Consider the following 25,303-nt stretch of genomic DNA (forward strand, 5'->3'; position numbering starts at 1 on the left):
TCAGGCTGCAGCCCAACCCCAGAAGCCTATACTACAATGAAAGAGCCCGAGACCCTGGAGCCAGAGTCAGCTGGCACAGGCAGACATGGAGTTTTATTTGCAGTGTTGACATACCCTTTCCTGTGCCTTAATTCCACAACCAACCTTCCTGCAGCTGCCCTTATCCTTGTTTGCTCTGGGGGGGAAACTATTAACAAGATTGTTTTGCAGGAGGGATAACCTGTAAATGGGATTATCTCCAAACAAGATTACCCACTAAGATAGCAAACCCTGTGCTGAGATTCCTGGGAGAAAACCAAAGAGATAATAGAGAGACAGCAGAGATCTTCAGTTAGGAGGGTGATACCATTCACATATAACAGCCAGGTAGTGTGACAATGGTGAGATATTAGGGATACGTTCTGTGAAGGAGCATTTCAACTCAGAAAAATATGAACCCAACCCTACTCCCATATTAATCAATGAGAGTTTTGCTATTGACTAAATAGGTGCAAGAGTAGACTAGAAAAGATAAGCCAATGCCCATTCATTGGCATTTTAAGGAACCTCTTTCTAGCTTTTATCCTGGGATTTCACACTCCCAACAGTTCATAAATTTTGGCTTATTTTCTCTATTATTTTTTAGCAAGCTATAATAAGTATCACAAATACAGCTAAAAATCCCTTCAAATGGGCTCCTGATTGCTACCAAGAGGTTCCTTTGATTTAAATCATTCCAACCCTGAATAACTGAAATCACTCAGTTTGTGGTAGGTCTTATCCATAAAGCTAAGCATGTGCTCCAGCTTCCTTTCCTTAATGCTGTTTGCCATTTGCACCACAGGTCATATAGGATGGGATTTTCATAGCCACCTAGAGGATTTAAACACCCAGGGTGAAATCCTGTCTCTGTTGAAGCCAGCGGCAACACTCCTGTTGACTTCAATGGAAAGAATATTTCATCCCCAATTCCCATGAATGTCAATGGGAGTTGGAAAAAGCGACAGAGTCCTGTGGCACCTTATAGACTAACAGAGGTATTGGAGCATAAGCTTTCATGGGTGAATACCCACTTCGTCAGACGCATGCCACCCACGAAAGCTTATGCTCTAATACGGCTGTTAGTCTATAAGGTGCCACAGGACTCTTTGTCGCTTTTTACAGATCCAGACTAACACAGCTACCCCTCTGATAATGGGAGTTGGGTGTCCAAATCTCAGTACTATAGTGCTCGATGGTCTGTCATTGTCTGAAGAGGAAGAAAAGTTAAATGAAAAGAGAGATAGAGGGGGAAGAGGAGTGCAGGGAGGGGAAGGAGAGGTAAGCATGGGCCAAGTTTACCATGTGCTTTTTAAAAAGGGCTTCACTTTCTTTGAATACTGTGGAACCTGCATTGAAGGGCCCCTTTTCAAGTAAACAATCACTTTAAAGTCTTCCCCAGGCTCCCAGTACTCTCTAGTTCGACCTTTAGTTAAAGAGCCAGCTCTGCTAGGCAACTGTTTCTAGCTGTTCCCCTGGGTTGTGGCTTAGGAGAAATTTTACTTTGTGTATGTTTTGTTTTGTTGCATGGAAACCTGGCTTTTAACAGCCATTTTTTTTAACAGGTGCTTACCAGAGAGGGCATCGCTGAACTGGGATCCTTGCTGACAAGTGGTTTGAAAGTTAGGCCATGTTTTGTAATCAGATCCTGGAGGCCAAAGGGAAAGTTCTCATTTAGTCATTTGGAGGACTCACCCCTGTGTTCACAGAGGAATTGAGTTCACTGAGATACACAGAGCAGTCATTTCACTGCAAGAACAACGAGCAAGATAGAATGGAACCTGGAACCAAACGCTGGGGCTCCTCAGCTTGTTTAATCTTCTTTTCTCTGCCTTGCCCCCGAAATGGACTTCTTCATTCTTGTTCCTCCCAAGATCTCCATGAATTTCCCATCCTAGCTTCTCTGGCCCATGCAGTATGCGGATCACTTTCATAATCACTGCTGCATTTGAGCTCCCCAATCTGCTGGGCTCAAATCACAAGGATTAACTGATCCTGATTTAATGCACTCTTTGAACTAATTTTCCCAGTATGCATTGCTCTTCTGTCTAAAATGTTCACAATAGGAACAAAAGTAACTAAGCTCATATACCATGGGACCTGGTGTCTAATGATTCCCACAGCTCCTCTTGCAACAGCTCTTTGCACTCCTCATTTAAACAGTTCTTTATTCATTCCCTTGTTGTACCCTCAGCCCTAGGGCCCACAGGGCAGTTTAAACAATAGTCTACCAGGTGGAGCACTAGCAAAGGCTTTGATAAAAATCTATACACATTATGTAGCATTCGCGGCAACTTCTTTTGGAACTGCCTTTTAAATGTCCACATGGCTAGCTAGGCAGGAGTTTTTCCTTCTTAGCTTTGAGTTGCTTTCCATTGCCAGAACCATATGATCCATTACCCATGGCCACCCACAGAATAGGATGCAAGAAGCCAGATGTTCTGCAAAATACCTTTCACCACCGTCCTAGCTGCAGCCCTAGTGAAGTTTCCCTGCACCAAAACTGGCTCTTGGAGAACAGGAATCAGCCCTTAGTGAATCCATTAATGTTACTGTCTGTTACAATAAAATGAAGGCATTTATTTTCTGAGTCTCCCTTAGTTAGCCCTTTCTTGTATCACAAAGGCTCTATGGGCATTGTCTGATTATTAATGAATGGACACTGGCATAAACCCTTCAATCTGTGCACTGGATCCTTCTTACCTGAACACTGAGTGAAATATTTTTGCTTTATAAACCTGGTTGTGTTGATGTCTAGATCCTGGAATCTGCAGCAGCACGGAAGCTACATTGCAATTGCAGCAATAAAATAAGACATGGTCTATTTGGAGGAACAGCACTCTCGTCAATAATTCCAGCATGTTTTGTAACAGCTTCCCTATGATGGCTGTGGCCATTTCCTGAAACCGCATTCTGTCAAGGAGTAAAGACTGCTCTGTAGGAAACTGACATGCAACTTGATAAGCGGATTCTCCTTTGTATTTGGAGGTATTTCCCATGGGCACACTTTACTGCAGGATGGATGCATTTGACATCATGGAAATTTCAGTAGCTAGGCTGAATCCTCAAAGTGGATCCTAAACTCTCTGCATCTCCAAGGTACCCGTTGTTTATCTGTTAGTTGTTCAATGAGGCAATGATCCCCCTGAGGAAAAGCCCCTTAAAAGGGAAAAAATAGTTAGTATTAACATCTATTCATCAGCTGCTTCGTGAGTTTGAATTCATGCCACTGAAATGGTAATACAAAGGTCATTTAGTTAGCAGAAAACACAGAAATATATAGCACAGGGTCTGCTCATGATGATGATAATGCCACATCACTTGGGATTCACTTTGCTGTATCCAGTATCATTACTACATTTACAGTAATTGTGTGTGGGAGGGAAGGTGAGACAGGCTTCTATACACCCGACTGTGGCTACCCTCACACCTTCTCCTTTAGTTTCCCTACATATGCTGAGGACAGGGCATTGTTACAGGGTCCAATCCCCAGATTTAGCTGACCTAAGCTCAATGCATAACCTGAGGTGATAGAAAAAGGTGTCTATACATCAATTTTGCACACTCAAAATACCTGGGGCTGCCAGGGGTTGGTTCAGCTCTCAATAGAAGTTTGATCAACCACCGGGCTGCTTTAATTTGTACAAGATAACAGTCCCCAAGGAATCAGTACTCTGGTTGAGGATCACCAAAGCACAGCAGCACTCTGGTCATGCTCCCTATAGTGGGCATAGGAAGGGGCAGAAGAGGTAGCATAGAGCCAGCTATATTGGCTTTATGCCACATGGAGATTCCCCTATGATGAGAAAATATCCATTTATCCAGCTAGGGCAGGTTACAGACCCTTTGCACAGCTGGGGTAGGACAAAGGAGCTCTTCTAGAGGCAAAGGTTTGGCCAACTGAGTTTAAAAGTATAGGGCAAAATGCTGGCTAAGGATACACACATGAATATAAAGGAAAAACAGAGCAAGACCCTGATGCATAATCATCAGTACACGGAAGAAGTGCCTGGCCACAATTCTGATTGCAGAGAAACACACAAAAAGACTGTTCCACAGGGACTTTCCAGCACAGTTTGAACAAATGGAAAATGGAAAGGGGTGAAAAAGAGGAAGGGCAAAGCACAAGTGAGCAGGACCAGCTTGGGCAATCCCCTATGTTTCAAAGGGGAAAATGGACAAATGTATGAAAAATACAGAACAAAGCTTGGTTTAACAGGCACCCTCTGTTATTTTGTGGTACAAAATAATACACACTGCAGAATCATACATTTGTATCACAGTATGGGCTCTTTGCAAATCTATGTGACCTAGTGGACAAGGCACTAGATTGAGACTCATAAGACCTGGGTCCTGGTCTGTCACTAGCCCACTGGGTAACCTTGCCCAAGTCCCTTCAGGTCTCTGCCTCCATTTCCCCATCTGTAAAATGGAGGTAACAACCCTAACCTTCTTTGTAAAGTGCTTTGAGATTTACTCATGAAAGGCACTATACGTGAACTTTTGGGTGGCATTATATAGCTGAAGTATGGGATGCTGACTACATTGATTGAATGTGGGGGGAAGGTTATTAGATGATGAATGAGGGTTGCCCCTTGAAATAAAAGCTGCTTGGTCTAGGTCTGCCAGGAATTGCAACTGTATGTATGAGGACCACTAGAGCACGTGGAGGTATAAATAAGGAGGTAGAGCAATATGCACTGTCCCCATGTACCTTATTTCATCTCAAACCAGGAATAAGATGTATAAGGGGAGATGCATATCTACAGGAGTATTTTACATGTACTTACTGGTAATTCATTTGCCCGTTAAGGTACTAGGATGAGGCTTACAGGCATACTACTGTCCTTCAGTTGTCTTTATTCTCCATGTTATCTTGTGGTTGGGGAATGGATCTCCAAGCCATACCCACTGCCGCCTTCATGCAGCAGAGTTTAGGCTACTGTCAACCTAAATCGTGCATCTTTTTACACTACTTTCACACCTATTTGGGAAAAAGGCACCTTTTCCCATTTGTTTATACTACTTTGCATATTTATATAGTGCCTTTCTTCAAAGGATCGCAGAGTGGCTTATGATGAGCCTCTCAACACCTCTGTGAATTAAGTAAATATTCTTAGAATACATCTACGCTGTAACATGTATCCAGGTCCTAGCTAGCATGCACATAGGCATGTGCTACCCAAACCTGCCGCTGAGAGTCCACATTGCTGAGCTGTGCATGACCCAGACTCCATACACCCACATCCACACTGATGCTGCAGCTACACATTTGGTGCTAAGATCCATTTCCCAGATGTACCCATTTAACAGATGAGTAATTTCAAGTACAGAGCAGGTAAGTGACTCGTTCAAAGCCCTGTTACATGTCAGGGAAAAGCTATGAATAGAACTCAGGAATCCTGATTCCTTGACCTTCCTGCTCCTACTATTAGATCATGCTATAACCCTCCTAACTAGCTTCTCCTCTCCCCGCACCTCACTCTCCTCCTTAAAGATCCTCCCTGAAGACTCCCTCCTGGCCAGAATACTGTTGCTAATTTTCTGTTTTCCCATCTCAGGAAGTATTTAAACTAACTTTTTTGTTCTGTAGCAACAGGCAAGCTGAAAGAAACCGTGGAACTTAAGAATGTAATTAAGGAGATGGAGCTAGTTACTCCCATCTTTTCCTCCTCCTTTGCTCACTGAGTATTGACTATGAATTTAAAAAAAAAATCTAAAAAATGAATGTGATCTGGACAATTTGCTACCTGAGTTCCTCCTTGGAAACCAACAGCCATGATTTTCATTGCATTGTTAATAAGAGTTGGCAAAGAACAGCAAGCCTACCAAGCTCCAGCCTAGGCAAAAGGTTCATGATCCCTTTGAATGGAGCTGGGGCTAATGTATGGTTCTGAATTAAAATGCTGAAAAACTCAAAGTTTCATGTAGTTTTGAGGAAAGGCAAGTTAATGATTCTGGCAGAGTCAGATTTTGGGGTGTGTTTTTTTTTTAATTTCTTTTTTTGTTCTTTTTTTGTTGTTGGACCAAATGGCATGAGATTTCAAAGCAGATCAAAATCAGGGCTAACTTTTCCATCAATCCCCTTACAAGACCACTGAATTGCACACCTGCCTTCACACAGACATAAACACAACAGACAGGAAATGTTACAGTCCTTGCTCTGTTTCAATATACACCATCAGAAGAGTCTGATGGTGGCTCACTGCAATGCCTGCTGATAGCAAGATTAGGGAGGAGACTGCTGGAATTGGAAACGCCCATAGAAATCACTCTGGGGACGATGCTAGTTCTTTAGCTGCTGTAAACTGGGATAGTTGTATGACTTAAATGGAACTACATCAATTTATACCAGCTTAGGATCTGACCTGGGATATTTACCACCTGTATTGATGGTGGGGAATATGGTTCCGAATTTCTCATTTATAATATATTTTTTTAAAACGTATTATCATGAAAGGAGCTCATGGACTCTATGACAATATATGCTACCCCAAGTTAAACTTTCCCCCATAGTATATTAATAAATGTTATCCCTATATGAGATGAAAATAAATATTTTTGTAAGAGTATAGATATACAGATATGTAGTAAATCTAGGTATATAGGAGTTTACTCAAAACATCTGATTTTGAATTAACCTTTTACAAAGCTTTTGCTGAAACATCTTTACAGGCAAATTCTGCCCTTAGTTTATTATAAATTATCTGCACTTCCACCTAACTTATATAAGAACATAAGAATGGCCATACTGGGTCAGACCAACGGTCCATTTAGCCCTGTATCCTGTCTTCCGACAGTAGCCAATGCCAGGTACTTCAGAGGGAATGAACAGAACAGGTAACCATCAAGTGATCCATCCTTTGTTTCCCATTCTCAGCTTATGGCAAACACAAGCTAGGGACACCATCCCTCCCATTCTGGCTAATAGCCATTGATGGACCTATTCTCCCTGTTATATATAAACACAGATATGTATAAACATTTAATCAGTATATATAGCTACCAAGTATACTCCCTGGAAATAAAACAATGCCACACTATGTTCTGCCAATTCAGATGCTATGTACAGGAATTGCAGAAAATTACATGCCAGGATAGGGAACTAACATTTTGTTAGATACTGTATTATATTAAAATTTGGCCTTAGTGTATTAGACTTAAAAATCATTAGAAATAACCACTCTACCCCTACTAGGGCTACTAACAAAATCTGAATAGGTCTGTAAATCTTTGCCAATAATTTCCTTGGCACTGAGCTCTTCCCAGAATTGTTTGTGTACAGTATATCAGACAAAAGACACTGGCTATGAAACTGCTGGTTGGAAGAGATCAGACTAAGACTAAGTCCAAACCTGACTGTGTTTTGACTGAAGTGTAAGATTAACGTTTTTGCTTTATGGGTTTTTTAAACATGTTTTAGACAAGGTATTAGGTGCAAATATAAATATGCATGAATACATAAATACATGGATTAAATTAAATTATTGAAAATATAAACAGCGGTAGGGAGGAGGTCACACACATTAAATAATCTACACATCCAATAATAGGACTGAGCTCCTCCTTGGAGTGCACTTTCAGCTGGGACCTTTATTAGAGAGTTCATATGCAGCTTCTGCCCTTAAAGGCTATAAGCTAAGGAGGGTTCATCCACTCCTAAATTTCTGATGGAGAAAAGTTGAAGTGACAGGTGTACACAAAGGTGAGAAAGAAGTTCATATGCTATCATCCACCTGACTGGGTCATTAGCAGGTTCCGAGGGAGCTGGGGTTGGGCAGGGATCCCCTCCAACCAGTGGAAGTCCCAGCATGATTTGCCATAGAAGTTAATGCTGCAGCCCTGCAAACTCAACCTGGGATCTGAAAGTAAAGCTGGGTTCTTTCTGGCTTATGCACGATCACTATTAATAAAGATTTGCAACAGGAAATTGATTAACAATTCTCAAGGTGTTGCATGAGCTAGAATAGAATCCAACTTGTTCTCTCACTGCTGTGGTGGCTTTGTAATGTAAATTGGTCAAAAAGTAATAAAATCTTATTTTAACAGTAAGGTAAGCAGATAAGATTCTGAATACCACAAGAAGCAGGACTGTTGAATAATGTGTAATTTTTACCTAGCCATTTTTCTGATATTCCCCTTTTAAAGATCGATCTCAGTCTATTTCTAAAATCTTCCAGTTCCAGAATCCTCTCTCATCACAAAAATCTGGGTTCTTTACAGTCCCTGACTGCAAATGAAACAACGATTGCCTCTTATCTGTATTTGTACATCCCCAGCACCATGAGGCCCCTAATTGAGGCTTTTGAGCACTAACAGAAATATTTACTACTTCTATTACTAATCAGCCAGTGATACTTGATTGGCTATTAATAGTCCATTCAAGTTCTCTTTCTAGTCCCTTTGCCAAATTTCCACTTTCTCTGCCATTCTTTAAATTACATATAAAATACTCTCCAACTCATGTTTAACTTATATACATTTTTAGACAGAAAGATAAAGAACTCAGTCAAATCATTTTAGATTGCCCTAAGTGTGTTGTATAACAAATGTTATTAATTTAAAAGATTAATAAAAGGTTACTTTTTCACTAAACCAAAATATAATAGCCCAGCTGAACACTTGGCAGGCAGGGACTCTGTTTTTCTCTAAATACTATACAGGTTCAAGTACACCAACATTGTTCAACGAACAATCCTTAGCAGTACCTACTTATCTAGCATTTTCAGAGACATCTGTATGAGGTCTTTTCTGTGTAACAATTAAAGTGAGAATGTTATCCTTTTCCAAGTATGCAGGAGTCAGAGAAACTCATTTAAAGTTAGAGAAGGAATGAGGGATCTTTGTCAAACAAGAAGAGCAAAGACCTAATTTAGTCCCCAAAGTATAACTCAGTTCACAAAAGAGATTATTTGCAAGTGACATTATTACATATTGTTTAGAAATATAATATGTTTTGTTGTAGAAAATTTTGTCAGCAGTTTTCCCTGTTTCTTAGAAAGTGATTAATTTTTGCATACAAATAGTATTGTTGTTTTATCTGAATGATTTCAATTTTACAAATTATATCCAAGTAAAATGCTGTATGGATCTTCTGATGAGTTTCAGTTGCTCCTAGACTCTGGAAAAAGCAGGTGATTATCACCAGACAGATATAAATATCATTCCCGAAGACAACACAGACAAAAGAAAAAGTTCTATGGCTCCATTTAATGTACAGCAATAATGCACGAGTAGCAGAAAAGTACATATTGCTAAAGCTTCTATTTTTTGACTTCCAATTGAGTAATATTAGGGGACTACAATTTCTAAAAACAACCAAAATAATAAACCAAGAGACCATCTCATATTCCAGAATCACACAACACTCTTAAATCACTCTTACATCACACTTTCAGATTATTCCCTGAAACAGTATCTGAAGTTAGAAATATTTAATTTTTACAATGTCTCTTTTTTATTGAATGTCTGGCAATAGAAAAGAGAAGATAATTGGTATAGGGAAATAAGTGTATCCCCCAAACTAAGTTGGTTGAATTTTAGCTGGTAATTTGCTATCTAAACAATACTCTTTTTTCACAGCCCTATTTGATGACTTTCAAATTCCTTTTACACCTAATCTTTCTGTCTATATAATTATATTTTTAAGACACCTGTCATCTGAGATAAGACTATTTCTCTTAAAAGACCTTAGTCAATGCTCACTGAAATCAATCGATCCAATGGAAGTCAACTGACTTCAGTTGTCACTGAATCACATGCCCAGTTTTGGAGCCCCCTGCATGCTCCTGATGGCTCCTTTAAAGGTCAGTGAGAGCTGCAGGCGCTCAGCCCTTATGACAGTCAAGCCCTAGGAATAAAATTCTGAAATTCTAAGCATATGTATAAATAGAATAATTCCATTTTACCATTAAATTGTATAGCAATTGCTATCCATAACATTTGCAACATTAAACAATGAGTATCCAGATTAAAGTTTGTAATGGGTTTTTAAATGTTACTTTATTCATTGTTTGCAATGATAATGGAATTAAGTTAATTATAATATGCAAGATATTTGACATAATAAATTAGGCCCAAGTTCTGCAATGAGTCTAGCACAAAGCTTATTGCAGGATCAGGGCTTTTATCATTCATGCAAGTATTGTAAATTCTACTTACTGACTTAAGATAATATTTCACCTATCTATCAAAAATGTTACTTATCTTTTTTTAATTTGCAACATGTTAAAGGGCAAGAAAGTAGATTTTGTGCCCAGGCACACATGTGCATGTACACACATATGCGCACACACACACCTCTCTATCTCGGCTACTTCATTCAATATATAGCTTTTGACCCAAAACTCACTTGCTGTGGATGTAGATAATCAGTATATATTAGTTCTGTAAAAATGAAGCAGGTTAAGCTTAGATGTAATAACCTACTGAATAAGAATGATCCCAGATATGTTCCTGACCATATTTTAGGACAATCAAAGTAGAGAGGTTTTCTCAAATTTTGTACAAGGAGCCCCAGTGCATGCTGGGAACAGAAGATATGGAATTTAGTTATAGGTAGACTAACATTATGTGTTCTAAAAAGTTGCAAATTATTTGCTTAATATTGAGACCCAGTGTATTCATTCTAGGCACCTGGAAATCTGAAATATAAAATAACCTTCAAGTAAATAACACTTTCAATTCCCTGCAACTTTTAAAATATTATGTAACTTTAGTGAAAATGAGAGACCTGCTGAATCACAGATATTGCTAAGCCAAACAAGATCTAGCAAACAAAAGAAGAAACTGTCATATCTGAGTCCATTTATTTTTTAACCCAATCCTAACCAAGCATAAGCACTAGAAAGAAAATATTTGCACTTCTCTAGCACCTTTCATGCAAGGATCTCAAGGAATTTTATGAACACACATCTCACAACACCCATGTGGGCAAGTATTATCGTAACTCTTTTACAGATGGGGTGATTGAGACATAGACAGGTGAAAAGGTTTGCCCAAAAACACATGTAAGTGTGGCAGAGCAAGAAACAACCCAGTAATTGTTACACCACTTCCCTGCTCTAACCTCTTGACAACTCCACCTTTCAGTGCAAGACCTTCTGGGGAGCAGGGCAGAGACAGCATTTCTGGTACACAATGGTTCCCAAGTTAATGTTTACACATTCATGTCTGCACAGATATTTTTAACCCTTGGACCTCAATTTTTTGTGTGTTAGCAGCAATCACATGACTGCAAGAGTGTAAGTGAAGCCTGGGGGTTAAATGCTAGAATATAGCTCTTCACTGTGTATGAAATCAAATACTATCTTGGTCTAAAGGGGAAGTCTTCGAAGTCTGGAACTGGCAGCTAACAAAAATTGTGTGTGGCACAATTGTTCCCTACTTGCAAATGTTTCATAGTGATACTACACTAAGTTGAATATTCTCATTTTATCAACATCTTCTTTGTATTCCACACAAAAGGCTTATAGTTCCTGTGCAATTGAACAATGATTTTTCATAGCTTTACTAGCAATGTGCAATTCTCCATAACACACTGATCTTATGTTAGAGTGCAACCTGCAAGACTCCTGCTTCCCAAGATCATAGGGTTTCTGGGAATGTAATAGTAAAAAACAGCCTCAGTCTAGAACCATGTGAAGCCTTGTAGCCATGTTTGAAGCAGTTTTCAAAGGAACAGAAATTGCCATACCAGATCAGCCCGAAGGTCCAGCTAGTTCAGTATCTGTCTCTAACAGCAGTTAATACCAGATGGTTCAGAGGAAAGTGTAAGAAATTCCATAATGGAGAATTATAGAATAACCTGCTCACAGAAGAAGTTTCTTCTGAAGCCTAGTTAGCCAGCCCATAGCTACACTAGCAATTATGTTTCAAGATTCCAACCATTGTTTCAGCTGGCATCTGACAGCTAAACTTTACTAGATTCCTATAATATGTTCACTTTTCTTTGGGGATTACAGCATACTTTTGTCCTGGGTTATAGTATTAAGCACATTTCATTTTATATAATATACTATGTAAAAATTAGGCATTTGCTGTGTTGCAAAATGGATGTTATGTGTACACCTTAACTTTCAAATTGTCTATGTACAGACAGCAAAGAGAAACCATTTTGACAGTTTTTAAAATGAAATAGAACTAACTTGTCCAGTTAGTAAGTCTTTAAATAAATAAATAAACAAACAAAGACAATGTCCCCCCTTTTTTCTTTTCAGGCTAATAGTATAACTTCATATTATTCATAATTTTTGTTGGGAGGTGAGTCATAATTAAGCAACTGGATTAGGAACATTTCTGACAGGAACTGCTCCAAAGCTGCATTGTGGGTATGCACTTAGGGAGGAAGAACTTGTAATAGACACTAGGACTAGGTTCTATCTGTTCAACCGCCTTTCCAAACCCCTCATATACTGAAGTAGGTTGCATAGGCCACATCTAACATAGCACAGAATTTAGCTGATAGTTCTCATACAATACTGAAAAAGGTAACAATGAAATGGATTCTTTGTTGAGGAGTAGTCTATAATTCTGAAGGCATCTTTTCTAAAAGCTCAGGATTTATGTAAATTTCCCTTTATGAGTAGCATGTAAGAATGGAGCAGACATATAAAGCAGGGCAAAGCAGTAGGAATGTGTGTCATCTAGTGTCACAGGTGCTTGAAATTATGGGGAAGAAATGTTCACTGGTTTGTTATTGTATGGTTATAACAAACAATTCATGCCATATATATTTAAGTCTAGTAATACAGGGAAGGAGATGGGACTTAACCCCAGAGAAAGATACTACTGAGAAGACTAAAAGGTGGTTTTCTATTTCTCAACAAGCGCAGAGCCTTGTTTAAAGACAAAATATCTTTTTAGACTTTACATCTGCCAAGGCACTTCTGGACATAGTCAGACTGGAAATGGGCCAATCTGTTTTGGCAATTAAAGCTGATGAAATTCCACAAGAGCACTTGGGCCTGAACTCAGCTTAACGGTACATGTTTTTAGCTTCTATATGCCATCTCTTTTTTGTATATTTAATACAGGGTGGTCTCCCCTTCATTCAACACAAATTTTAGGGTATCAAAATTACATTTTAATCTCAGTGTTTATAGATATATACGTGGGGATTTTTTTAAACTGTTATGAAACATACCTTTTAAGAAACCCTACTACTCAGAGGAGAGGCTGTTTTGACTGGAACATTGCAGTAGTTGTGTTTATAAGTACACTTCAAACACTTTACCAACACCCAGTAAAGCAGACAATAAGTAGTTAAAGCTCATCACTAGTTTACAGATTGGAGAAATTAAGCATAAGAGAGATCAAGGCCGCAATTTTGTGGACCTCTAGGCACATGGCCAACTTTACACATGAGTAGTTCCATTGACTTCAGTGGGACTGTACCTATCCATAAACACCCATAAATGCTTGTAAGAATGGGGCATAAGTAAATTGCCTGAGGTTACACAACAGAACAATAGTAGAACTGGGAATGTAACCCAAGAGTTGTGATGCTCGGTATTCTGCTCTAGACACCTAAGTAAAGTTTCCTGTTTTGTTACTGGTAAATTTGAGGGTTGAACTTCAAACACAGGATGTAGGATTTTTCAAAACACATTTGAATAGTTATTATACAAACAAAAATAAACAAAGACATAGTTACCTAAGTTATTTCACATGATACTAACATACCTCAAGTAACTAATTCTCTTAAATCATAATCACCAAAACTATCCTTACTCTTAGTAACTAGTCATAACCACCCAATTCGGAGGGGGTGGAGGGGTAATTTTTTTTTTAAAACAAACATTTCCCAGCATGCACTTCCTCATATACCTGGCAATTTAGATCCTAGAGAAGGAGACAATTACTGACCTACAGAGGAAGTTTTGAAGCTACAAGGAGCAACTTCTTTTCTTCGGTTTATTAAGCAATTGGTCTTATTTTTCTATTCTAGCTTTATCAATACAGGTACAGACAGGATTTTAAGCCACCTTTTTTCTGTGGGTTTTACTGGGTATATTTTAAAGAGTTTGTTTGGCCCTTATGGGCTTCATTATAACTAGTTAGGCAAGAAGAGAAATCCTCACATGTGACTTAATGTAATAAAGTACAGGAAAATGCATGTGGGACTGTTACTGGAAAAAGACTGGTGTATCTGTATACTTACTTTTGTGCCATTAGGAAAGCAGGTCTTGTTGCTATGTCACTAAACTGGGATGCAGGAGATCACTTAATCTCTCTGTACCTTAATCCCCAGCTGTAAAATAAGAATAATACTTTTGTTCCCCATCCTTGCATTTACATATTTAGATTAAACTCACTGGAGAAGGGACTATTTCTTACTATAGATTTGTACAATTGACTTCCAATCTGTTGGGGCTATGGGCACTGCTGCAATACAAATAAAACCCTACAGGGATATCTGTGTTTGATTATATTAGATTATGTCACTGCTTGGTTTCTGAGTCCTGGTGGTAAAGTAACACGGAACTACTTCCAACTTCTTGCTTGGTAGCTTTTTCTCCAAGATCCTGAAAGTGAATAGGTTTCTTATATCTTTAAAAATAAAAAAAAACTCACTGAGGTCTCTGACTATTGTCATGTCCTTTTCCTTCTTCAGACCCAACTTTCTTTTGCAGAGAGAATTTATTCTCAGGGTATGTTAACTTTATAATAAAAAGAATTGTTTTCTTTGCAAGGGCACCTTTGCTTAGACTAGGCTCAAAATGTAATTTTTTTAAAAGGTTGGTGACCCTTTACAAAACCTAAGCTGCTGGAAAGGTTGTTCTGACAGGGAGACTGTTACCCCTGGATTTAAACATTTCCCCATAGAAATGCAGGGCTGGAGAGACCTCCAGAAGTTAAGTTCAGCCCCTGTGCTGAGGCAGGACCAAGAAAACAAATGAAACCCTGCAGTATGGAGCCTGGGAACCAGAAAGTGAAACTGACCACTCTGCGTTTCATGGTTCCGAAGACAGAGATAAGTTGCATAACTAGAAAAACTTCACTTGGCCTGATCCCCGTTCTCCTTATCTCCCCTCCCCCATTGTTTTACGAGAGGCTAATTAAAGAGCTTTTGTGTGAGACGGGCTAGTGTAGTGCTAAAGCTCCAGCGCCTAAAACTACCAGGAGCTTCACACCACAAATAACGCTTCTTCCCCAACTCTGAGAGCCCCCCTCATGCTCAGTCCCTTTGTGGCCCCAGTGCCCCTCCCCGGCTCCCCCACTCGCCCCTCACCGCTAGTGCTGCTTCCCTCCCCGCCTCTCCTCAGCGCCCTTCTCACCCTCCTCAGCCGCTCTGGGCGCGGGGCGGGGCCGGGGGCCGGCCCGGGAGGCGGGGCGGGACCGGCAGCCGGGGTTTCCCGGCCGGGCCGCACGGGCGGGGCGGTTACCGCGCCCAGGCTGGCTCCGCTTCCCGATGGCTGCGGGGAGCTGAGCGGGGACCAAGCGCGCGAGGAGGAGCCGAGAGCCAGGGCCCCCCCACGAGCCAACGCCGCCTCCCCGGGATCGACCAGACGCAGCGCGGGTGGCTCCCCCAGCCCGGTGGGGACGCAGCTGGAGTGGGCAGGGGCCGCGGGCGGCGGACACAGCGGCCCCGTTAATGAGCAGCGGCCGGAGGGGCAGGTAAGGGCCTGGGGACCCCTTCCCGCGGAGACTCCCTCCTCGCTGGCTGCCGCTGCCCCACTCCCCAGGTTCCCCATGACCCTTCTTCCTGGGTCTCCCCGCCCTTTTCACCCCTTTTCTTCCTCTTCTGCCCTCTGCCCCCTCATCAAGCCCTCTCCCTCCCCCCCTTCACTAGCAGACCCCCCCATGACCCCGATCTCCCCTGCCCCAGCTTGTCTAGCGCCTACTAGCATAGAGAGATTGAAAATACCCCCCTTCAGCTTCCCTAGCAAGTCTCTCTCTAGCTGCTGGAGGAGGAAGAGGTGGGGGTAGGAGTGGGAGAGAGTCTTTCTTTTTCTTTTGAAGGGTTTTTTAAGACAAGAAGGGAAGAGAACCCGGGGTTTTGCAGGGTTCCATTTTTAATTGCAATTAGGCTAGAGTGATTTACACCAGGCACTGTGCTGTTCTTTGTGTGTGTGTGTGTGTGTGTGTGTGTGTGCGCGCGCGTTAAGGTATAAAGGTGAGTTGGCAAAGAAACCGAGCCCTACCGAGGGAGTGTTGCGGGGGGGATCTCAAGAAAATGCTGTGGTGTGTGTCTGTGCTGTAATGGTGGAAAATTGATTAAGAGGAGACAAGGGTGAGACAAACAGGGTAAGACTGCTCTTAGCAGCCCCTAGCCCAGAAAATGGAACATATGAGGCTTGGAGGATGGGTTCACCCTGTTTTTTGCTGTGGGAGGAAGGGTGGGTATGGTCTGTAGTCTTGTTAAAAAACATAGCTAAGGGATTTATCTAGCTTTCATATTTGTTGTTCCTCCATCTGTTATGGTGCTGCATATTTTTGTGTGCCTGTAAGTGTAATATCAAAGATCATGGAGGATGAGGGAGTTTCTCCATGGAAGAAATGTTAAAAATATTAAAAACAACTCCCGCACCCCAAATGCACAGCTTGGTTATGAAAAGGTTTTCAGTACATTTTTTACCCATTAAAGGTGTTTTCAGAGTAGTTTTTTAAAGTTCAATTCTAAAACTGCATATAAAAATGAAAAAGGATGTACAGTCGTGTATATTTTAAGTAATATGAAATTAGGGACTAGACAAGACTTAAAAAAAAATCTTGTCTAGAAAAGAGTCAGGATGACATAGAGGTTATTCCAAGATGTCAATTCATCACTTGTGAAGATTAGCTGAAATTTTAACAAATGTGATTTTTCAATATTCTCTGACCAAGTCACTACTTGGGACTCATTTCAAATAAGGCATCCTTTCCGTGATGTTAACTGCCACATTCTTAGATATTGTCTACACACTAGAAACAAAAGGAAAGAACATCTTACAATAAAAGGAAGCTTTTAAAAAAAAAAATCCAGCAAAATTGTTCTTACAGACAACTGACTGAACTCAAGGGGAAGGGATTTAAAACTGAAAATGAAATGAGACACAAAACATTTTGCAGTTTGATCGTTTCTGTACATAGTCGTTGGAGGCTGCTTCTACATTTTGAAGCTTGTTTGTTGAGCACAAGGATGTGAATCAAGACAAAGTGCTGTCGATTTATATGTAAAATGTATGGGGGGGGGAGATTGCACTGAGATCTAAACTCTTCTTAAGTGCTATGCATCAGTCTTTTTAGATAAGTGTATTTTTGGGGAGGGAGGTGATAATAGTGCATTTGTTTTTGGTGGGTGCAGCTTACCGAGGGTGTGTGTTTGATTTTCTTTTTGCTGTGAATGAATGGATCCTTCTGTGCCTGGGCCCAATAACTGCAACAAGATGGCGTTTGCAGCAAGGCAGCTCTCTCTCATTTTCAACTCCTCCTCATCATAGCTCTGCCAAACTAGATCTTATTCCTTGTATTTTGGATGTCTTTTTTGTTTTTTTGCTTGCTTTCTCCTGTTTTTTTTGTGGTGGGTAGGGGACTGGGGGAATGGTAAAACAAACGTTTTTCTTCCTGTTTTAATTTTTGTAGGTTTTCCCCCAAATACATGGGAGGATAGACTAAGTGGGAGGAGTAAATAGTTTTATTGAAATTTTCACATAGGCTGTGACTGGATAAAACAGTAACATGATTTTGTTCTACCATCTAATGCCCGTTATAATGGCATTTAGGAACATTTTTCTTTGTTTTCTATTTTAGCCACAAATAGACTTTAAAAAAAATATTTTTCCATAATCCAGAATGTGTATATAAAATCCTGTACGAATGGCTTTGTAAAATTTTGTTTTACTAGTCTAATAATAATCAGACCCCAAGTAGTCATTTTTTGTCATACAAAGGAGAAGCTCCCTTCTGCTTGAAAATGTTCGGATGATTTGTGGAGGCTTTTAAAACTGCATTTGACCTGAAATAGTTGTCATACTTAGGTCATTATTCTTTCCATTATAGAGGTGTGGAAGAAAAAGGTTATTTGGCTATTAAAACCTTTTTCTGTGTTTTACATGGTACACGTTATATTTTAAAATTACATCATACTTTTTAAAAAAGTCATCTTGTATATTTCTGAAATGTATAATTTTTCTATTGGTAGTTTATGATGATGTTTATTATTTATACTAGTGTTAACCGTATTCTAACTTAAAAACCCTCAATAAAATAAACTCTCTAGTTAATACTTAAAATAGATTTACTCCCAAGCATTTTCAAATGACTGTTAACAAGTTTAAAATACATATTACACTATTCTACAAATATTTTGCAGCTCTATAATATGTCTTTTGTATTCAGATGACCTCTAAACTCTTGATAATGGATCAGGAGTTTTAGTACTGCTCTATGGATTTATTTTTCTATAATCCATCATTTGCCATTGGTTATACTCTAAATAACCAATCTGTTTTATAGCTTACTTTTGTATTGGGCTTTTGTATTTCATTTTTGTGTTTTGTATTGGAAATGCACGGTTAGCATTTTTCAAAATGAAGATAAATATTGAAGAAATGAACTACGTCTATAATAATTAGTTCAATAAATCATTTAAAGGACATTTCTTTAAGAACCTGTCAGTGTTTAGTTTCAGTTTTGAATATTTATTTTTTTTATGCCATTGAATTTGAAACTAGCTTCACTAGTATTTAATATTTCAGGTTTTTCATGTTAAGAACAAGAACTTGAAAAATAAAGTAGGTTACTGTATTGGGAGACTAAGGTCACTTGCATTTATCCCTGCTTAGTCCTTGTAGCTGCCAGGTCATTGTGTAGCAAGCATCATTTTATGAAATCTTTGTTGGTGCCTCATGTTCAGAATCCATTGTAAATCCCGCTGGAATAGTTTTGAGGCCATACACTCACTTTGAGGAACATACTTGAAGGTGGAATGTTAAACCTAATGAGAATTCACAATTTCTCAAGGTTAAAAAAAGCTAGCAGTGTTTCCCACCATTTGAATGCATAACCTTATCCAATTGTGAACATTTAGTAAAGCAATCATTTGTTCCAGTTTTTAAATTTATTTTCCTTATTCGTGCATTAATATCCCTGAAAATTAGCAATTACTGTGGAATATGAAGAATAGTTTGACTTTTGGTTGTTGTATACCTAACATGTAAATATGATTGCTTTGGAATATATTCATTAACAACAAATATATATAATCTGTTGTGTGTGTGTGTGACACCCTTCCCCCAAACCAAACAAGATGTTGCTGGCTGTTGTGTGTAACAACTTCCTGGTGTTCTAAAGGTTTAAATTAGGTCATGTAGGAAGCAACTAACTGATCTTCCTTAGCAGTTACGTTTTGAGTTATGATTTCTCAACCACAGTGTGAAATTAGATATCAGTAACTATATGAAATCAGAAAGTAGGGATATAAACTGTATATGTAACTTTGCTAAAATTTGTGCTTTTTATGTAGTTAACTTAAAATCCTTCTTAAAGGAAGTCCCTTCAGAAAGCTGAGATCCAGAAATATATTCTTAATAAAGCAAGATAAATTATCTTGCTTTGTTAGGTTGATTGCCTGCAACTTCGAGGTTAAGGGTATAGAAGTATTAAGGAGGTGATGCATTTACTAATTGAGTTTATCCTTGTGATTGAAATTTGTATTTTGTTGCTTTCTGCTAAAATGACCGTAGATAGGGCTTGGCTCATGTTGCAGTCTTTGAATTGGATTAAATTCTTACTGTCCATGGATTTTGGCTCTCAGCATTAGTGGATTGGTAATTGATATTCTCAATTTTAATATCCAGTTTTAGCCATATGGCATAGCGTATTGTTTTGAGACTCCCATTTAGCAACTGGTTTGATACTAACAAATGGAAATGCGAAATCATATAGTCATATGGTTGAATTACTATAAGACAAATCTTCTTAGGACTCTTCTCTCCCCCCTCCATGCTTACATTGACTAATGCCAACATTTCTTGCCATAACATATTAGTGGTTGTGGTAGGGAGACCGTTGATAACCCTGAAAGTGACTTGCTTGTGGTGTTTAGATTCTGTTACTTTGATGGTCAGGATAGGGTGGAGAGCCAAGGGTGTTTTCTAACCATAGCCTTAAGTGCAGGCTAAAAAATAGTTTATCAGATTGAAAATCTGGTTTTATTTCTTGGAACCAAAGTTGCAAATTAACTTTAAAAAAAATTATATATGGATCAGTTTAATGCTGGATCACAATTTAATATCTCCAAAGGGCGTGTGGTGTATCTATGTTCATTTTTCAGCCTTCTCAGCTGAAATTTTTTTCTTTTTGCAGTGACCAAAAATATATACACAATCTGTACATACTTGAGCCAATTGGTGGTAGTTTAGCAGAACATTAAAAGCTTTTAAAAGCCTTGAGCTGACTGTTAACTGTGTCTTTTTGATTACTTTTGCATCTAATGGTAATGTGAATTACCTTAGAAGGCTTCCCAATGCAAGCAAAAATGTAGATATTCAAAAATATGCATAAATGTTTAAAAGTAGAGTATTGTATTTGTATTACAGTGTTGTAAAAATCAAGGCCTTGTTTATTGTGGTCTTAAAGTGGACATAGAGGAAAGGTTAGTCTTGAAGAAAGACAGGCATTTGGATAGGACCATTTGAAAATTTATTGGTTTATGAAGGACAAATTTCTATTACCCATTTAAAAAAATGAAATTGGCATTGTGAACCTGAGGTAACACATGGTGTATCCAATTTTTTTTTAATATTTGTATATGTAATTTGACCCTAGTCCTTATGACAATTTTTGAACTGCAGTATTGAAATTGGATTATGCTAATGTGAAAATATTTAAATTTTAAGGAAGAATTGCTTGTATTTAGGTTGAAGACTCAGCTGGAAGTCTAGTGTGTTAAACTTAAAGGGCACCGGTTGATTTTTTTTTTTCTGTGCCTTAAGTTCCTGTGCATTAAAGTCTTAGATGTTTAGCTAAAGGATAACCACATAGCCTACATTTTATAACCTGGGACCATCTTAAGACACACTGCCTATTTGCTATGCATTGTGTATATACTCATTGTTTCCCAGCCATACTGTAATTAGGGCTCTCCTTAATCATTCTTCTATGTAAATCATAGTAAAATTTGCGGAACTTCATAGAAGCATAAACATGATTGGTGGTGAGACTCCAAAATAATCATTCACCCGTCAGTCACAGTAATTTCAAATGCTAGTTTGAACATAGACTTCTGTTTGGTTCTCCAAATCTGAGACTGTTTTGGAGCTGCTCTGTAACTTATGAATATTATATGTTCTGGTGTTTACTGTATTAATGTATTGGGTTAGTTTAATATGAGGGCGTCAGGAAAAAAAAACAGGCAGGAAGGTAAAAGAATGGCCAATAAGTCACTTCTCAGCAAATGCTTCAAACTTAAGCGACAAATGCTAGGAGAGAAATAGGCCTGCAAACACAGGAGATCAAAAGAACTAGGCATTAGCTTTTAAACATGCCCCCCTCAATAGAAGGGGATAAATAGTTGTGCAGGGCAGCCAGGCTGAGAGACAACCATCTATCATGGGAGTCTAAAGAAGCTAGCCCTGCATGATCAGAGCATGATAAGGTAGAGATGGATGTATGTTGTTTTCTAATTCTTTCTTGTCTACATGCTCTGTTCCTACTGCAAAATAAATAGTTTGTTTAAGAAGGTGTTTTGTTGTTTGCCAATGGTTGTATATTCCTGAAGGGAAGAATCACGGGCTCCTGGACTCAGACCTTCTGAGGTAAGCACTGTTACACAGGTTACTGCAGCTCAGGGCCTGGTCTAAGGTCATATTTATGTGAACAATTCATCTGTGGCAAGTAGGAGCATGAATCTACTCCAGGCTAGCTTTCTGTGGACTAACTGTCCATGTGGACCCTGCTGATGCATGTTAATAGTTTGTTAATGCACTTTAATCTAGTTCTCTCTGACACAGGACTAGATCAAAGCGCATTACCGAACAGTTCATGTGGAGCTTGCTGACACATTGACAGTGCTCAGTGCAGGGTAGATTCACACCCCAGCTTGCCATGAATTAAATGTTTGTGTAGAGAAGCCCAAGAGTGGGAGAATTGTAGAATTCAACCCCAGGATATGTAAAGATGCAAGGCCTAAGACCTGAGGGGGTGTACTCAGAGACCAGAAAGGAGACAGAGGTGCAGCTAGCTCTGTAACGGAGCAAAAGTGACAAGGACAAGATTATCTTCAGTTTGGCATTTTCATAGAGAATACTTATAACTTAAAGGGAAAGCCAGTTGCTGAGGATAAGCAGCAGGAGAAAAGAAGGATAAAAGAAGAAACCATGTCTGACTGTGTAAATCTTAGTCTTGGAGAAACACTGTGCACTGCTCTAGGTAAATTTTTTTAGTATTAAAACTTTGCCTTGTGAAAAGTGCATGTTGTATTTAGATTTTTAGCCTGCAAAATTTCTCTAATTTCTGGTGACTGTGTGAAAAGAAAGCATCTTTGACACATGATAAGGATTACTTGAATTTTGGATAGCTGAACAGCATTTTACATGTGTCCTATTGTTGCTGTGAGTAATTCTGATTTGTGCTCCAGCTGTTGTCAGTTGTATTTATGGTTGAATATCTAATGCTACCACACTCCTCTGAGAAAAATTTACTTTGCTTTCCTTCTGAAATCTACTGTGCCATCCACCAGCATTCCTAATTATAAAATCTGGATTGTCCATAATTAGAATGTTTAGTTGTTTGCTTTTATTACAATGGCAGATGCCATAAGGCTGAATACAAGTATGAAGGATCATAATTAAAATATATTGTCATTATCTACAGTTCTTTAAAGAAAGGGAAAAAATTGTAATAGCAAAATACTCAGTTCTACAAACTCCTTAATGCGGCCTTACAAACTTGTTGTGAGCATTATAGCAGATAAGGCGCCAAAGTTGCTTGTTCACACTCATTCAGTAATCAAAAATTTACTTGGTCCAGGAAAGTTGAGAGTTGAATTTTGCAAGGGTGCCATAAGGTAAAGAATCCCAACAAACCAAGGGTGGGTAGGCATCACTAACATGAAAGTTTTGCCTATTTCTTCTTAACAGAAGATGTACCCTTTGTTGCGATGTTGTGATGTACCCTTTCATTTTTGCTGTTGTAAACCACTCCATTCATATTCTAAATAATCTTAACTGCTACCTGCTTTTGTAATTATATTCCGCTCTGCATCAAGAAGAATTCATTTTTTCCCTAAAGTCAAATACTTCTATATTTCTCATCTATTATGTAAACTATGTAAGACCTTTTGCTTGTTAGCTGGTTCTAAACTTTCTGCATTTTATGTTCCAAACATCTCTATTGTTCGTGTTCGGTTTGCTTGTTTGTTTATAAGCAAATTCATGTAAATTTCACTTCTGGGGTACTAGCTGTATGTTGTTTTGAGGAAATAAGTTGCAACAACTGAGGGCCTCATTGAAATGATGTTGTCTATAAATAGAGGTGCTCTAGAATTTTATCTAAAAGTGTATGGATCTTTACACAGGTATTTACTGTGGGTGGGTTTTTTTGTGCTTTGTGGGAAGCTCAGGCAGATTACTAACAGATTTTTCTGACAGAAGAATATACAGTTGTTCACTTTAAAATTACAGGGTAGATGCTTTAGAGACTGAATTTAAATGACCAATAGTAATAGTCGGCACATTCTTGGGACAACTTGAATTTGTCATTTGAATGCCTGTGGCAACACTGATTATCCCAGTCATTTTTTTACCAGGGGAAAATATGTAGCTGTTTTAATATAGGTTATCTTATGCTTTTGAACTACATGGTATTCTGCAAGAATTAATATTTAAATATATTGTCGTTAAGGCTTTAAAAAAATCTAATGGCAGACAAGAACATTGATCAGTTTGAAGATTTTAACTCGTAGAAACTATGGCTAAATCATGCCTCTTGTTTCCCTATTTATGTATATATTATGAAATGCTGTGATATTTTGTTGCAAGCTTTCTTTTGTAGACTTATGCCATAAGTTCTGTTTTGATCTCAGTAGAATAAACTATTTTGACAGGCTCAAGATGAATTATTTTCCTCTTCCTTGTCCCCTGTATACCTTTTTTTAGAATTGTTGGGCTGACCATTCATGGTCTGAGCTAATGAGGTTTGATGTATGGAATGTTTGGTGCAAGATATTGTGCTGTATTTACAGTTGACTTTTGCTGTATTTAAAATGCATCAACATAAGCATCAAGTTTGTCACACTGAGGTTTATGATGGTATCATATCAATTAATCTTCCAGCTCTGGTCATACTCAATAAGTAAAATAGTAAAATGTATCAAAGTAGGCATTTGTACGCTGTAACAATTTAAAAAGAAATCTAATTCTCATAGCTAATTTTAAATTGTAGAAATTCCCATTAGATGTATGTCCTAGAAGATTCTCTTATCAAAGTGATCTAACAAAAAATGGGGCTTGTTGCTTTCCATAGGTCTGATAAAATAAGGCAGACAAATGGGGGCAAGGGTTCCTGTTGTGACTGTATCCTGCTGAAATCACCAAGACTCCAGATCAGATTATAATATGTCAGGCAAGGAAGTAAAAGTTCCTGTACTTTATTAAACTATTAGAAAGGATAAGCATATGTTGCATTGGTGATAGTCCTGTAAAACACACTTCATAAGGTAATGAATATTAAGGGTGCTGAAGATCTTAGTGGATAGAAACCACTGTCTGTTACGTGAATGTGTTGTCTGCACAAAGATCACCAACATCTTGTTTGATGTTTATAGCAATTTAATTTATGCTGCAGGTTACGAAGTCCTGAATTTTCATAAGCATTGACTGACACGCTGCCTGGCAATCAGTAGGCACCTTTTCTGTGCCTGATAACTTGTTTATTGTTATGACGGTTCCCTTTGCTATTTAAAACCAGATAAGAAATATTTCTTGGACTTGTAGCTGAATGCCCCATAAATTCAGTGTTCTGATTTTTAAATGGATGTAGTTATTTTCATATATTTCATAAGCTGGAGCCATACACTAGAGTCAAAGTATTGCTGACCCCGGAACATGTGTTGATAGTCAATGAAAGTAGTATGACAGAAGGCAGAAACTGCAGTCATTTCAGCTTTTATCTATGCTTTCATACTATTTGGATGCAGACATTGAAAGACTGGGTGTCTTCTTGTTCCCTGGACCTTAAGCTGAATTCATCAGGCTTAAAAGTGTAACTTGGATGACTAGAGAATTCTTGTAGGTTGGTCCTCACTTGCACTTTAAACTTTCTCAATGGTTTAAAAAAATCCTTAGCAGTTCATATTTATTTT

General features: G+C 38.7%; 2 protein-coding genes across 10 annotated transcripts in view; one reads left to right on the forward strand and one right to left on the reverse strand.

Annotated features, from left to right (window-relative positions):
• The window catches only part of CALML6 (calmodulin like 6), a 178,455-nt gene that overhangs the window by 44,596 nt on the left and 108,556 nt on the right, over positions 1–25,303 (reverse strand). For 5 of the 9 annotated variants that reach the window (XM_044995886.1, XM_044995880.1, XM_044995877.1 and 2 more), the window contains 3 exons: positions 14,180–14,269; positions 2,722–3,177; positions 1,592–1,666 (listed from right to left, as the gene is read on the reverse strand). In XM_044995886.1, coding sequence (XP_044851821.1) covers positions 1,592–1,603 — 12 coding nt within the window. In that variant the 5' untranslated portion in view covers positions 1,604–1,666; positions 2,722–3,177; positions 14,180–14,269. Of the gene's footprint in view, positions 1–1,591; positions 1,667–2,721; positions 3,178–14,179; positions 14,270–15,250; positions 15,336–25,303 lie in introns of those variants that run through there. The other 4 variants (XM_044995881.1, XM_044995884.1, XM_044995885.1 and 1 more) reach the window with 4 other exon arrangements.
• GNB1 (G protein subunit beta 1) overlaps positions 15,396–25,303 on the forward strand; it is an 80,932-nt gene continuing 71,024 nt past the window's right edge. Inside the window, exon 1 of the mRNA XM_044995875.1 lies at positions 15,396–15,636. The gene's annotated coding sequence lies outside the window, so the exon portion shown is untranslated. The remainder of the gene's footprint in view (positions 15,637–25,303) is intronic.

This window comes from Mauremys mutica, chromosome 21, assembly GCF_020497125.1.
Source record: "Mauremys mutica isolate MM-2020 ecotype Southern chromosome 21, ASM2049712v1, whole genome shotgun sequence".
Lineage (NCBI taxonomy): Eukaryota > Metazoa > Chordata > Testudines > Geoemydidae > Mauremys > Mauremys mutica.